At 57.9% G+C, this 15,758-nt stretch overlaps 1 protein-coding gene across 8 annotated transcripts; it reads left to right on the top strand.

Annotated features, from left to right (window-relative positions):
• The first annotated feature begins 2,708 nt into the window (after window positions 1-2,708).
• On the top strand, window positions 2,709-14,973 carry ARHGEF37 (Rho guanine nucleotide exchange factor 37). 8 transcript variants are annotated; one of them, XM_048960895.1, is made up of 14 exons: window positions 2,709-3,341; window positions 4,427-4,576; window positions 5,787-6,089; window positions 6,502-6,625; window positions 6,718-6,865; window positions 7,581-7,780; window positions 8,632-8,762; window positions 9,251-9,355; window positions 10,181-10,291; window positions 10,748-11,077; window positions 11,247-11,375; window positions 11,874-12,069; window positions 12,496-12,668; window positions 13,000-14,972. In XM_048960895.1, the coding sequence occupies exons 3-14, from the start codon at window positions 5,886-5,888 to the stop codon at window positions 13,207-13,209; spliced, it is 2,061 nt and encodes a 686-aa protein (XP_048816852.1). In that variant the 5' UTR covers window positions 2,709-3,341; window positions 4,427-4,576; window positions 5,787-5,885; the 3' UTR covers window positions 13,210-14,972. The 8 variants fall into 8 exon arrangements, with proteins under 8 accessions (XP_048816852.1, XP_048816855.1, XP_048816850.1 ...); XM_048960896.1 differs by lacking the exon at window positions 2,709-3,341 and adding an exon at window positions 3,357-4,197 and having other exon boundaries at window positions 5,875-6,089; window positions 13,000-14,973; XM_048960894.1 differs by lacking the exon at window positions 2,709-3,341 and adding an exon at window positions 3,357-4,197.
• The last annotated feature ends 785 nt before the right edge of the window (window positions 14,974-15,758 follow it).

Raw genomic sequence — 15,758 nt, 5'->3', positions numbered from 1 at the left:
TGAGAAAGAGGAAGCCCAGAGGAAGGAGAAGCCCAGGCATCAGACTGTTCCCCTGTGGGCTTCCCCAATGGGCTTCCGCAGCCCATTGCACGGTGCCTACCCTGCCCTCCACCACGGGGTCTGGGACATCCTCGCCATGCTGTGAGCCTCAGAACACCAGTCAAGTTTCATGGGAAGAGTCTCTGCCCCCAGTAGTGAAACAAACATGCAGTGCTCCCTTTCAGGAGGGTTGCTGTTGTGCTCACTTGTGGCAGAGACTAAAGCCCCATCAAATCAAAGACACTCCCAGTTGCATCAGTGGAAAAAGGAATGGAGAGCTTGCTCACAAACTGGATTGGCAGCTTCAAAGGCTGATCTTGCCTTCCTCCCACCCTTTGTTCCTCCAATGAGCAAGGGTAGCTATCTCCTGCAATGTGTGCACAGAGAGCAGCTATCGCCATGCCTGCAGAGCAGCCACTCCTGCAGGAACCTGCCCAGAGCAGCAGATAGTGATGGGACTCCAGAGGCGGCCAATCCCGGGGAAGGTGCATCCTGAGGGGACGTGCCTCTGCAGAGTTCCTCACACCCTCACCTTGCACAGCACAGCCACTTCACCCTGGTGAGGTGTGGACAGCAGGGTGCCTGGCTGCTTCTTGAGGGCACCTGGAGGAGGCGGCTCCCTGGTGACCTGGCAGCTGCAGGAACTGCACAGGCAGGCAGACACATCCTCCATGGCTGCAGAGCACCAGAGCCCAGAAGCAGCTCAGTGTGTGCAACCTTGATGGGCAGGGATGGGAGATCTTGCAAACCATGGCCCTTAGAAAATAAGCTATTTTCTACCTTGCTGACAGTAAACTGTTCTCCTTCACCAGCAGAAACACCAGCATGAAAAGCAGCCACAAGCAGAAAAGGCTCCAAGTCAACAGCCTTGGAGGTTTTAGGGTAGCGAAAGCAATGCAAGGCAGCAAGGACGGGGAAGGGGAGAGGGAAGGGCCACAGAGGCTGGTAGACATGAAGCCTCAGGCTGTAAATGTGGGACAGGAGATGTGAGATGCTGCAGACCTGGAGAGGGTGAGAGGAGCTGACACTCCTTACACAAAGTAGATTTGTCTTGATGGTTGGGCTCGATAATCTTAGTTGTCTTTTCCAATCTCAACGATTCTATATTCTTCTTAGGAGGGTTGTTCTTTCCATTGGATTCACCACAGTGGGGAAAGAAAAGTCCACGGGAATGAAGAGTGAAGCCCACAGCCTGGGAGGAAGTGTGAGGGGCAACAGTCGGAGCTGTCACTCCATCTCATGCTTCTTTTGCTGGACACCAGGGTGCGTGCTTTGGGGATGACAGCATGGAGGTGATGGCACAGGTAGAGCAGTGACAGCAATGTTCTGCCATTGCCAAAGAGATCTCCATACAGAGCAGAGAAGGAATACATGGCACAGCTAAGCCAAAGACAAGCAAACCTTTGGCCCATAAATAACCCCTTTAGAAATAAAGAGCTGGCTCTTAATTTATTCTGCATGGATCAAATTCTATCTCCTTATTTTTAGCCTCCGCTCTGCCTCGTGGTGGAGGCGGTGCCCCCCAGCACAGCCTGCAGCCTGCAGCTCCTTCCTGCAGCAACTGCTGCCTGTTGGAAGGCCCTCATATGGCGTGGGGGTAATTAGTGTGAGCGGTGTGCTTCCCTTCCGTCATGGACTTAGGCACAGTTTATATGGACTGGAAAGAGAAGAAAGAAATGGAATGACATCTACGTGGTTTTTCATGTGATGCTTATGCTAATGACCAGCCCAGATATGAAGTCCTGTGAAAATATTTAACTTTATGGCACTTGCCTCCTTGCCTCAGCACCCCAGCTTGGATCCCATGCTTCACTGCATGCATGAGTAACCGTGCTTGAGGCAAAGTCCACTTCCCAGATGTGCAGTGTGGGAGGAAGCTCTGTGATTAGGACGCACCTGCCACCGTATTCTTCAGCAGTTGGGTTTTTTTTTTTCTGTGTGTTTTCACTTCCAACATGAATGGCTGATAGCAGTGTGCGGTCGTGAAGCCCTTTCAAGACAGGAAAGAAATCCGAAGAACAGTAATAATGGAGAAGATTAAATAAAAGGAACACTGTTTTCCTGTGCAAACATGCTGCTCTGTGAAGAACCCCTGCCTGCTGCAACTGGGCATACCCAGGGCTGCTGCACTTTGGGCCTGCTTTCTGAGCAAGCCCTGACTAACGCACAGCACATCTGCTGCGTTCCCACTGAGCCCCCTGACGGCTCCAGCTTCCAACTTCCAGCTACCTGAGCCTTAACCTTTTGTGCAATTGGGAAAATCCCTCTGCTCTGGCCCATCAGCTGCAAACAGCTCTCCAGGAGTTGTTCAGTTTGGGCTGAGATGTTGGGAGGCTGCCCTCCCCTCTGGGTGCTCCTGCCGCAGCTGTGGGTACAAGCAGAGCCAGTGGCGTGTGGGGGTGACCCTGGAGAAGCTGTGAGCAAAAACAGGCGTGCACCGAGGTTGCAGAAACCAGGGAGCCCAGCAGGAGGAGGCAGTCCTGCCCTGCCGCCTCCGCAGCTGTGTGCCTCCCCATGCCACGCTGCTGGATCACATGCTTGCAGGATCTAAGGCCACAAGGCTACAGCAGTCAGTGCCAACGGGGTGGAGAAGAGAGCAGGGCCCTTTAGATTGGCTTATTGAAACCTGGAAACATAAACAATTGTTCTAGACCAGCATGCACCTATTTGCTTTTCCTTGTAACCAGAGCCTGGCAGTGGCAGCCAGCCCACACCCATGCCTTCCTGACTCCTGGTGAGCCCTGGAGTGGTGACAGCATGTCTGCGTGGAGCTGTGCAGCCCCAGCTTGGGGCGGGATAGGAAGAGAACAGGGCTAGCGACACAGCAGGAAGGAAACTGCTCACACTGGGGAAAATCACTTGGCAGCACAGTGGTCTTGCAAGGAAATCACCCTAGCTGTGCTATCAAGCATCCGAAAATACTGGTTGGAATTGAAAACATGCCTGGGGAAACACCCACAGCATGACCCATCTGGGGAGGAGTAGACAGCCGGGAATGCTGCCCCACTGCCCTGGCTGCTGGGGCAAGGGACGTGCTGGGAGGAGAGCACTGCCAGCCACGGTGTGACGCAGCACTGGGTGCTGATGGGAGCCAAAGTCAGTGACATACCTCCATGGCTTCATTGGATGTGTTGGTAAGTGTGCCTGCCCAAGGATGGAGCCGGGAAGCTCCTGACACTGCTGAGATGCTGTCCCCAGGGGCACCTGGCCAGGCGTTCTGCTGCTCCAGAATGGACCTGGCTGAGGCTTGAGTCACTGCTGTGGGGGAGAAAGAAAATCTGCATCCCTGCAGCCAGAGCCAGGTAAGGCCTTTGCTGCCAGCCCGTGTGGGTTGCTTGCACTCACAGCCCCATCCCCACGTGGCCATGTGTCTGCCCACTGTGCCCCTCTGTAAGCCCCTACGTGTGTCCTTTCACTGCGCCACTTCTGGATGCTCTGTGTCAGCCTGGAAAAATCCAGGTGCGGCTGTCACCTCCCTGTGGTTGGATGGGACGCGCTCGGGGGCGGCGGGAGTTGGCTGTGCATCAGCTGCTGCCGTCTCAATAGCTTGTTTACAAGGATGCAAATACTTCACAAGCGAAAAAACCTGCAGCCTAAAACGGCCGCTGCGTCCCGGTGGCACCGCTTCGTCGGCTGTATTTGGACTTTTCATTTCTGCTTTCTCCGAACCCCTTTCTGCGGCTGAGCAGCAGGGCAGCGCCAGCAGAGCGGGTGCCCAGGCACCGCACCGGGCCGCGCCGGGCAACTCCAGCCCCGCACAGCCGGGAGCGAAGCCATAAACAGCCGCGGAGCGCCGGGTCGTACAGCAGCGGGGAGCTCCGCACCGCCTCGAGCCAGCCGCAGCCGGGAACCCGCAGCCGGAGCTCCGCCGCCGCTGCGTAGCTGACCCGGCTTGGCGTTCGGGCACCGGCTGCAGGCGCAGTCTCCCCACCCCCGCCGCCGCTCCTCTCTTATCAGACCCGGGGGGGGGCATCTGCGGGCGGTGCGGAGCCGCCGCCGCCGCGCTCCTCCTCGCCGCTCCCCCGGGCGTTGCGGGCGGGCCCCGGCCGGACCCTGTCCCCTCTCGCCGGGGGCCGCCCAGTCTCTCCCGCAGCGTGCTGTCATTGACCTCCCCCCGCTGCGGCTGCGCGGCCGCGGCTCCCGGCGCCGGCCCTGCAGGTAAGTGCGGGGTCGGGCCCGGGCAGGGGGGTCTCGGGCACCGGGGCGCTGCGGGGTGGGAGCTGGGGCCCGGCAGCCCCTGCCCTCCCCCGGGTGCAGCTCTCCTGCGGGGATGCTCGGAGGCTGCAGCGTAGCGCCGATCTGCAGGCAGGCCGAGGGGAGAGCCGGGGAATCAAACCTGCTGTCAGAACGGCTCCTTTTCAATTTTGTTATTTCTTCGCCGTTTCAGATGGGGGCGCAAAGAGGTTTCCTAGCCTGGGGGCCGTTCCTGGAGCATGGGAGAGCGGGGGTCCCCATATCGGCACTGGGACCAGTGGCACTCAGTGCCTGGTTCCTCGAGCTGCAGCCAGTGAGGAGTGGGGCAGAGCTGCACAGCGCGGTGGGTCCAGAGAGCACGGCAGCACCCTGAGCCCTGCCTTCCCCTCGGTCCCTGCATTTGTGTGCCCCTCTGCCGTGCAGAGCTTGAAGCACTTCCAGCCCCGGCCCCAATCATCTGCTTGTCTCTGGGGTACATCCCACTGTCTGGGGACCTCCGAGGCACCCAGTAGAGCGCAGAACAGTGTCCTGTGGCAGCCACAGATACGTAGGGGGTTGGGATGACAGCTAGCAGGGTAGAGTTCTCCTATAAAGCAAGCAGAGGCGCTGTGCCTGCTGTCTTAGCGCATGTATTTGTGTTCTTGCCAAGCCTAGCTCTCCTGAAGAGCAGCTGCGGGCATTTGCCAGGCAGGGGCACTCACTGCTGCAGCACCCAGCATTTGCTGGAGCAGCCCCCAGCTGAGGCTCTGGCTCAGCTCTCCGTTCCCACCACATGCACCAGGGCTGTGCAGCTGTGCAGGAGGCCAGGCTGCCCTAGGCTGGCTGTGTCTCAAGGCCTCCCGCCTCACGCTGCCCCAGCATCTGTCTGTGCCACCTGGAGAGCTGTGCCTTTCTCCTCAGCACCAGCGTAACAGGGGATGTTCCCTGAGAAGGAAGTGCCGTGAATCAGCTCCCAGATTTTGTGCTCTCTACAAGAAGAGAGAGAGCCGGAGCAGCACTTCTGCAGAAAGCACTCTGAGCACCAGGGGCTCCCAGCGCCTCTGGCACCAGGCGCTCACGCCTTTGCCCACTTCTCCCCCCAATTTGTAAATCAGCTCTCCCTCCCATAGAAATGCCTGTTGTTCAGGCGTCACATAAATACTCTTTGTACTTTGAAAAAGACACTTGAATGCAAGGCAGCACGCCAGGCACTGCTGAGCAGTGACAGCCAGCCCGAGCAGTGCTGGAGCAGGCGCGGAGGTGGTGGAGCCCTGTGCTCCTCTTGGGGAGGGGCGCACAGCTGGTGCTGGGGTGCTGCTCTGGCAGCTGGGATTTGGGCACGACTGCTCAGCATGTCCCCATCTGCCTCACGTGGGTGCCTGCCCTTGACAGCCAGTCTACTTTTCGCTCTCAGCATTTTATGGTTTTATGTTTTTGGAGTATTGCCCTATCCATCCAGACCTTATCAGTGGTAGGAAAGCCTTGCTTGTAGATGTGAATGGCTTGTTGTCCCCTGGAGCAAGTGTGCATCCCACAGATGTGCCCATGGAAGTGTTCTCTGTCCCCTGGCATAGGTGGACCAAGTGTGAGCACCGAGCCGGACACCGGAGCACCAGTCCCTGTGGCTGCAGCTCAGCCCCTGACCCAAACTCACTCTTGCAGAGCATCTTGTCATGGCAAGCACCCACACAGAAGAGCCACTTGCTGAGGACACAGCCGACCATGATGCACACATCTATGAGGAGGTGATGCTCTGTGAGAGGATGGAGCACAGCCAGCGGCTGGCTGTGGAGGAGCTCATCACCACTGAAGCCAGCTATGTGCACAACCTCCAGCTGTGCCTGTCCGACATCCGGGCTCACCTCCAGAAGAAGCAGGTGAGGGCGCTGTGGGGTGAATGTGCTGGGAGCAGAGGGGCTCCCAGTTCCCAGCAGGGCTGATGCTGAGGACAGCTGGGAGGCCAGTACCTGCACCCTGATCCTTTCAGCCCCCCAGCTGCCCCCATCAGGCAGGGTCGTGGGTTGAACAGACATTATGTCTTAGCCAGTACAGCCATTGAAAGGCTTTAAGTCTGCATCTGTAATGTTAGAAAGGCCTTGTCCTACTTGGGAACAAAGACAGGTCTTATCTCCAAATGCCTCTTGAAATGGAGCGTTTCCAGCTCCTCAGATGTCACATGAGGCTGCTGGAAGGATACTGGTGTTGAGAGAGTGCAGATGATTCCACAATGCTAGATCCACCTCCATCTCATCTGTTTGGCTTGTTCTGGGGCAATTGTGTTCCTTCCAGCTGCCTGGTCTTGACCTGGAAGGACTCTTCTCTAACATTGATGACATCCTCCATGTCTCCAGACGGTTCCTGAGGGGACTTCAGGACACTGCTACCCAGGAGCATGAGCAGCTGCTCAGCATCAGTAAGTGGAAAACAAACTCATATGGTATGTGGGGAAGAGACCCCTTCCCATAGAAGAGAACTGTCCCATCCAGCCTGACCCTCCTCCTCCAGGCACTCTGTTCCAGGAGTTCAAGGAGGAGATGGAGATGGTCTACAAGATCTACTGTGCTAGCTATGAGCATGCCCTCCTGCTGGTGGAGAGCTACCGCAAGGACCCCAGGCTGCAGGAGGAGATCATGGAGACCCTGACCACAACAGTGTAGGTACCCATGCCACCCCCTCCCTAGTGGCCTTGCCCTTCTCTCTAAACAAGCTCCCTTCGTGGATAGGTGCCTGCTCTGGGGTACCTAGCTGAGTGCCACATCTTCACAGCCTCTCCCGCATCCTCTGAGACCTGTCAAAGCACTACAGTTTGGGAATCTATTATGGTGGACTCCAAACCTATGGTGGGGTGGCATCCATGGCTCCTGCCTGCTCCTCTCCCCCTATCACTGCCATCCAAAGGAGCTGTGCCACAGAGAATATGCATTTTCCAGTATCAGCAGAGAGATAGGCTAGCCCCAGTGGACATGGAGGACCCTTCCTGCCACAAACACTACAAGCCACTTGCATTTCCTCCTGCTTGCAGTGTAGATGATGTGCTGGAGAGAGGGGGTCTGTGCACACAACCTGGGGTGTCTGTCCTGCACCTCTCAGCCAGTCAAGCACAGTTCTGTTCAGGAGCACCAGATGCCTGCTGAGGCTTGGAACTCCCTTTGGGTCTGATGGGGACAGCACGCTGGTGAGACTGCCTGAGGGTGCACAGCTGGGGTACATGGACAGAAATCCAGGCACAGCTCACTTCTGGATCCCAGGCAGCAAAGCTTTCTTGGTGCTGGAGAAGGGCCGGGTTATCCCCAGAATGCTTGCAGAGAAGCCCAGAGAAGCATCGGGCTGTCCTCCATGCCATCCTCACGCAGTTCCCCCTCCTTCAGGCCTCACACGAGCGCCTCGGACCTCAGCTTCTTCCTGGTGATGCCGGTGCAGAGAGTCACCAAATACCCACTGCTGCTGGGCAAGATCCTGGAGAACACCCCTGCCAGCACCAGCTCTCACGCAGCCCTCGCTGCAGCCGTGCGTGCCATGACCCAGGTCAATGCCAACATCAACGAGTACAAGCGGCGCCGGGAAGTGGGTGAGCAGGGGCACATTTCAGGTAGAGGGCACGGCACAGGCAGCGGGTGGCTGGGGAGGCTCAGTTCAACCCTGGTTGCGTCCCATTGGTGCTGCACTGATTCCTATTCAAGTCAGTTCAAAGCTCTCCCTTTCTCCTGTCCTTCAGCCATCCTGCCAGGTGGGGCTGCAGGCTGGGCTGCGTCCCAGCAGCTCCTGGCACTGTGGAACCTGGCTCAGGGTGGCTGCTGCACTCTGGGTAAGCTGCAGGAGCAGGGTGGCATAGGAGCGAGCACAGAACTGGTCCATCTGCATTCCCTGGGCTGGGGAGTTGAAGGAACAATCCTGCCCTTGGGATAGGAGAAATCAAGCTCCCCACAAATGCAAGCTCACTCTGCTTTTTGGTTTTCATGGTAGTTTCCCTGGGGCTGCCCTTCTTTGATGTGGGTTGTGCTTATTCTGTTGATCAGCCCCAGCCTTGCTGCTGTTCTCACCTTGCTTTTTCCGTTTCACCCATTCAGGCTGCTGCTATAAAGCTTCTGCAGCCACATTGTTCTCTTGGTCACACCAGCATCCCAACAGCTGCCCCAGCACCGTGCAGGGAGGCTGCTGGGCTGCAAGGCTGTGATAAGAGCATGCTACCTGCAGAGAACAGCCAGGACACAGTGCCGCAGGAGCCAGATCTGCACTGGTTTGCTGGTGGCTGCAGGCAGGATTTCTGGTCCCAGAGCACTGTTGTCCTATGAATGAAGGCCAAAGCACCCTCGGGGTCCCGCTGTACAGATAAGCAGCTGTGTGAGCAGCCCCTCACCTCGGGGCCGCCGGACCGCTCACCAACAGCTCTCCTTCCCCTCTCGTGTCTCCCCGAGGCAGCCACCAAGTACAACAAGGCTGAGCAGCTGACGCTGCGGGACCGCTTGGCTCGGCTCAACACCCATTCCATCGCCAAGAAGACCACGCGGCTCAGCCGGCTCCTCATGCACGAAGCCGGCATCGTGGCCAAGGTGCGCGCCTACCTCCCTCCTCTGCCGCTTCTGCGGCTTTCCTCCTGCACCGAGGCACGGAGAGCCGAGCCCGGTGCTGACACCCAGCGGCCTGTGCTGTCATGTAAGCCCCCGTCCGCCTGCCGGGTGACCCAGTGTGGCTGTTGGTCTCCAATTCTAGCCGCTGCGCAGGCACAGACCTCCCTCCTTGCCTCATAAGTATCAAAGGGGAACATTTTGACCTCCGAAAGCCCTTCAGACCCGTAGAGCATCCCAGCGAAAGGATGCACACCCAGTGACACAGAGCACTGCTTGCAGTTAGGACATTTTCCCCAGCACCACGTCCCATGTAGTGCCCAAACACCCCGTATCGTGGCCCTTATCAAGCTCCTGGAGCCCCTCAGGGTCTCCCCAGCTCCAGCTTCAGGCTGCACCTTGTGTTGACATCCCCTCTGCCCCCACCCTTCCCGTTCTGCCTGCACAGAGACAAGCCGCCCCTTGCCTTGCAGACAGAGGACAAGGAGTATGATGACCTGGAAGAGAAATTCCAGAGCGTGGCATCCAGTGTGGTTGCACTGAAGGAGAACGTGGCATCCTACCTGAAGCACTTAGAGGTAAAGCTCTGTCTGTGTGCAGGCAACTTTCCCCATCCAGGCCTCAGGACCCTGTCTGGGAGCTGCAGAACACCCCCAAGCCCTCTGCAGACAACAGCTGGAGGTGCTCAGGGATTTGTGTTTCTTGGCTGAAACGTGTTGTTGTGCTGGGGAACTCACAGCCTCAGAAGATTGCTTCCATCCACAGGAGGCTGAAATGAAGCTAAGGCTTCATTGGCAGAGCTGGGTGTCAGTTGAGAAAAGTCAATCCTTACACTGATCATTATTTCAAAGTACCAAATAGCTGGAAGTGCTCATTGTTGTTCAGCCTGGAAATTCTTGCTTTACCAGGTATAAGGCACAAGTGTCCCCAGATGAGGCATGGCAGCAGACTTCCCTTCTGAGTGACCTGGGTCAGTAATTGCTGTAATTTTCTTATAGAGATCCTTCAGGCTGTCTGAAGGAAATGAAAGCATGAGTGATGGCAAAAAGACTGTCAGGAAGATCTCAGGAAATGGCAGAGGGGTCAGAGAGCACCTATGTCAGGACGGAAAGACCTTGTCCTGAAAATACTGAGAACGGTTCCCCACACTGGTATGACATGAAGGAAAAGGGGACAGGATGACTCCTTGCAGCCCAAACAGTGCATAAAAAGAGAAGAACACACGAGGATGGCAGTCTGTGTGCTAGTGAGATGTGGCAGGGAATGGCTGTTCTTTCTCCCCCTTGTATTTGTGTGCACTACATGTATGGGGAGAAGCTCCCATGCTGCTGGAATAGTTACAGGATGCTGCACGGTGCTGGGCAGCTCCCAGAGGCCTGCCCTGATTGCTTTCTCCCTTCCAGGCATTCCTGCTGCCCACCCCACACAAGTGTGAGCTGCAGATGGAGGAGGGCCCTGCCCAGCAGTACCGCCGCCTCGCAGAGCACCTCCACTGCGCTGTGTTCCCAGAGTTTGTGAGTGCTCCTTCTTTGCAGAGCTCCTTTGGGATCAGAGCCAAGCATCTCTCACACCTCCTGCCAGGGCTGCCAGGGCAGGGGAAACAGAGAGTGGGGTTCAGAATGGCCCGGTGCAGGGAGCATTCTTATCAATATTCAGCTTTGGGAGCCCATCAGCATTCCATAGATGGTGTCTGCCCTCAGCCCCACTGATTGTAAGCATGGCCAGGATGGGCTTCCAAGCAGTGCAGGCTGTGGCAGGGCAGACAGATCCCCAGACTGGATACAGTTCCCCTATAGGGAGCACCAGCCCTTCCCTTGCCCATGCTGCACAGGGTGAGACACGGGGTAAGCACACACAAGTCCCCCAGCAGGCTCCCAATCCTTTTCTAATGCATAAGACAGTGTTGCATGCAGACAGCGGGGCCTGTCCAGTGGGGTTCCCATGGAGATTTGGGTTTTGTCATCCCACAGAGGCGCCGGCTGGACAGGCTTGTCTGGCAGCCCCTCTGCAGCCTGGCAGAGATGCTGGTGGGGCCGCAGCAGCTGGTCAAGAAGCGCCTGGACAAGCTGCTGGACTACGAGGAGATTCAGGAGAGGAGGAGCGAAACGGGCAGTGTGACATATGATGAGGAAGCAGCCATGAACACCTATCTGGCCATCAATGCCCTGCTTGTGGCTGAGCTCCCGCGCTTCAACCAGGTGGCCATGCAGCTCCTGGAACAGCTCCTGGGCTCCTTCTGCGTCCTGCAGCAGGACTTGGCTGCAGAGATTCTGCATGAGGCTAAAAAGGAACTAGAGCAGGTGAGAGGAGGAGAGCGGGTGTCCTTGTGCTCATCCAGGCTTGCCTGTTTTAGCTGGGTTCATCCGTCTCCCCCTCTAGCAGTCCTGTGGGGCTGTGGGCGCGGGCCAGGACCTATGGCAGCTCTGGTGAGCTGGCTGCATCCCACACTGACCTCAGGGTCCTTCACAGATGCCCCATGGCCACATGCTGCTGCCCGCTTTCTGGAGGCTGGTGGAGGACACCCTGCAGCAGTCAGGAGTTCAGCTCTCTACCTTCATCCAGGCATTTGAGACTGTCACACCAAGCCCTGTGCCACAGGTAGGTGCTGGAAATCATAAACTCATTAAGGTTGGAAAAGACCACTAAGATCATCAGGTCCAACCACCAACCCATCTCCACCGTGCTCACTTAGTGCCACATCTCCACAGTTCTTAGACACCTCCAGAGATGGTGACTGCACCACCTCCCTGGGCAGCCTGTGCCAAAGGAAGGGCTGACAATGAGGAGGCACTGTGTCTGAGACTTCGTGGTGCAGGATGCTGGGGGCAGGTTGGCTCACACAATGGCACAGGGGATCCCCACAGCCACAGTGCTACTCCAGAAGAGGCTGTCTGGGAATAACCAGAGCTGGAACAGCCTCAGCTTTTCTGGTTCTGAGCTCTGGTCTTCTCCAAACTGTGTGGAAGAGCAGATAGTGTGGAGAGGTTTCTCTAAGCACCCATTGGAATGTGACCACATGATGATAGAACATGCTTACAGAGGGCCTCAGTCTCCTGTGTCTGAATGAGTGCTCCTGTGTTTCTTGTTCCCCTCCAGCCCCTGAACCCTGCTGAGGAGCGGAAGGTCCTTTCCCTTGTGAGCAAACACGGCCCAGACAAGCTTTACCAAGTGACAAGCAACATCAGTGGCAGCAAAGACATGGACCTGACCTTGCAAAGGGGGCAGATTGTGGCTCTGCTGCAAAGTGTGGATACTAAAGGCAACAAGGGCAGATGGCTTGTGGATGCTGGAGGTACTGTTAACACTGCAGGGAGGCACCAGGGTCAGAAAACAAACCCAAACCACTTCCTCAGCTTGGATGAAACAGTGAGCCATTGTCTCCTGGGCCCTCCTTTCCAGGACTGGCTTAGCCCAAACCCATCTGTGCTCTGCCAGCTACACCTGTAGCCATTGGCTGTAGATCTTGGGTTTCCTCATTTGTTCCCCAAAAGAGCACTTGTGAAGTGTCAAGACTGGGAAAGGAGAGTCCAGCCCACACAGAAGTGTCTTGAAACCCATTATTTGGGCTTTTGCTCTGGATGTACCCTAGCGACGGACACGTTTGAGTGGGGCTCCTGTGCTGTGCCAGCCACAGCCAAGTTCCCCTCCCTTCTCCTCCAACCCATCCTATGTGTGCCAGGTGGTGGAACCCCATGACCTGTGTGTGCATGTTCTCCAGGTCCCCGAGGGTTTGTGCCTGCTGCCAAACTCCAGCCCTATTGCCTGGGACCAAGCCAGCAGCCCAGGATGCAGATGTCAGCCCTGGAGAGTGGTACAGAGAGAAGGCGACATTCTTATGTGTCACCTGAAGCTCCTAAACCCCAGGTGGCCACATTCACCCCGGCTTTCCAGGTGAGAGGAGAGGACAACCCAGGGCTGTTCCCAGCGACCCTGATAGCTCTCTGCTCGTGGGCAAAGACACAGACCTGTTTTTCCAGCACACATACAACCATTTGTGTGCAGCTGTGTGCCTTGCAGGAGTGTCACAGCCGCCTGGGTAAGGCTGAGGTTTGCCTTTCTGGGACCTGGGGTGGACAGAGCAAGGGAATTGTGCATTGGAGGTCTCCATTGTCCCTACATCGATGTCCTTGGTGTCTCTAGGTCCTACCCTGCCATGCATGTCCCTTTGCTTCCTAGCTCTGCCTCTTGCTAAGTGCTTCCTCCTCTCCTCCTGCTCTCACAGGTGGTCGCTGGCTTCTCCTTCACAGCACGCAGCCCACAGGAGCTCAGCCTGCAGGCAGGGCAGCCCGTGGTGGTGCTGGAGCCGCACGACAAGAAGGGCAGCACCGAGTGGAGCCTGGTGGAGGTGAACGGGCAGCGGGGCTACGTGCCCTCCAGCTACCTGCGGACAGTCCCTGTGCAGGAGCCCATGGGCTGGAATCTGCCCGTGTGAGCAGCACCAGCGCAGCACCCGATGGCTTCGTGCCGCTCACGGAGGAGAGCTGTCTGATTGGCACCCGATGAGCTCGTTGCTGAGGGAGTGGCTGCACAGCCCTTGCCTGGGGAAGCAGCAGAATGTGGCCCAGGGGCGGTTGCAAGTGGGGAGATGTGCTTTGTGCAGCTGTGCACAAGGGCAGGAAAGTGCGAGGGTGCCACGTCCATGTGTGTTTGCTTCTGGCTGGGCAGCACGGAGAGAAGACTTGGGATGGAGTGACATGTGGCTGCAGCTCGGCAGGGATTCATTTTGGTGAGAAAAATGCCTGTAGTGGTGATGAGAGAACCATCCCTGAGTAAATCACGTCTGAGCTGCAAAGACCGCAGTGCTGCAAACGGGGCTCCAGCCTGGCACGTGTCTCTTGGAGACGTGCTCTCCACAAAACGGGTGGGATGACGCTCCCTTGTGCCCACCCACACGGCCCATCGCCATCTGGGCATTGGTTGCCCCCGACGCCAGCGCTCTGTCACCTCTCGGCCACCAAGCCCTACTCCTGCTCCCTGCACTGCGGTGCGGTGCTGCCGAGGGCCGCTGACGCTCCCGGCGCGAGAAGCGCTCTGTGCGCGACCGCAGCTCTTGGCTGTGACGGTACGAGACTCCGGTGCGGCCGCAGCCGTCCCCGGCCCCGTGCCCACGGCGTGGCTGCGCGGCCGCGAGGTGGCGGCGCCGTCCCGGCACAGCTCAGCTCAGCTCAGCACCGCAGCGCCGCGCCTCCCGCCCGCGGCTCCTCCGGGATCTTCCGTTGCCAATCGCATCGCGTGGATCCTCGGTGCCCGCGGACGTTCCCTGCAGATGCTCTCCCCGGGACGTGCGCTGTTACGGGGTGTGAGGACGCGGGGCACCGACGTCTCTCACTTCTCCCATTCTATCACCCCAACTGCGCTGGTGCACAGAGGCTTCGGCTGCTCCCTCGGGGTCAGCGCAGGGCACGGGTCCCTTCCAGCCCAACCACGAGGAAGAATAAAGGGCACAAGCGTGCCTTTAAATAGCGCGGCGAGGACACGCTCTCCCGAGAGGAACGCTCTGGCCGGGCTGGTGGAACATGCCTGTGCCCGGGGGGCGGCTCCTGGCCAGGTGCCCACCTCAAGGTCAGGCATCGCCCAGAGCAGCAGCTCGGCAGCAGGGCCGTGTGTGGGGCAGCCGCTCACCAGCCTGGGTTTCAGCATGCGCAGGGCTCTGGTGGCGGTGGAGCTGGGTGGCACTGCTGCCCACAGCCTCCGCTGGCCAGCAAGGGACTCGGCACTGGCACTGTGCCTGAGCTGATTCATATCCTGGACATGCTGGCATTTGGATGGTGTCCACCCAGAGGGTGCGACGAGGATCAGATCTGACCTGCTGGCCCTGGGCCGGCTTGTTTGTGTGCGAGGCGCATAGTGACCGAGGCACGGCTGGCATCGCCGAGGGAAGAACGGCATCCATGCAAACTCCAAGGCCTGGTTCCCAAACCTGGGTCCATCCCAGGGACGCAATGTGTGCAGGGCTGTGGTGTGTAGGGAACGCAGGGCTGGATGCAGAGCAGCACATGCAGCAGGATCTCAGGACCCAAGGTACCTGCAGTGCTGCGCTGCTGGGGGGCTGAGCCCCGCAGATGGTGGCCACAGGGCTGGGAGATAGGAGCACAGGCATGAGCGGCACTGCTTGCTCCCGTCTTGCACAGCCAGCACCTGAATTGTTTAATAAAGTGTGAAATTGCTTTCATGCTCTGCTACCTTTGCAGACACGGACCATCATTACTGCCTCCCCCCACCCCCCAGCCAGCCGCTGGCTGCTGCCAAAGTCCCTGCTGTCACAGAGCTGCCAGATGAGCTGCTGGCTCACATGGCACCCAGCTCAGCTCCACAGCACAGCCACAATGCGCACCCTTCCCTTCTTCCCAGCCCCATAGCAGAGCTCCACTGCTGTGGATGCAGAAGCCCAGCCATGAGGCTGGGTTGGGGCTGCACACCCCATTTTTCCCCGTTCCCCTCTTCAGATGGCCCTGGGGATGCTGAGAGATGCTGCACACTGCAACATCAGCCAATGCTCTGCAGGGAACACAGGACTGCCCCACCGCCAAGGTGGACCGATGGCTTTTGAGCCGCCTGAACATGCTCAGAAACCATTTGCAGTCTTAACAGAGATAATCAATCACTGTGCTCCTGCTCTGGGCCTAGCTGCTGAGGATAGCTCTCCTGAGCTGAGGGCTGGCAAGGCTGGTGAGGACTGTGCTGCCAGCAGGGGAAACGTCCCCTCGAAAGGACACAGATCTCTGCTCTTTCCTTCCTGCAGGAGGGCAGTCTGTGCCCCTCTGTGACAGGAAATGCCGAGGGAGCCAGGCGTGGGATGGGTGCAGGGATCTGCAGGAAATGCCAGGCAACAGAGATACTTTGCCCCAGGGAAAAGGTGTCATGTTCTTCCAGCCACTGATAAAGTTAAACCCTTGATCTTGTTAAAGATTTAGTCCAGAAGGCGAGTTTAGATAGGACATGCACGCTGCCGGTGCTGCGCAGGCACAGGGACAACTCTGC

The sequence above is a fragment of the Lagopus muta genome, chromosome 14 (genome assembly GCF_023343835.1).
Source record: "Lagopus muta isolate bLagMut1 chromosome 14, bLagMut1 primary, whole genome shotgun sequence".
NCBI classification, from domain to species: domain Eukaryota; kingdom Metazoa; phylum Chordata; class Aves; order Galliformes; family Phasianidae; genus Lagopus; species Lagopus muta.
The sequence above is the reverse complement of the archived record's forward strand: the minus strand, read 5'-3'. Positions and strand labels throughout refer to the sequence as shown.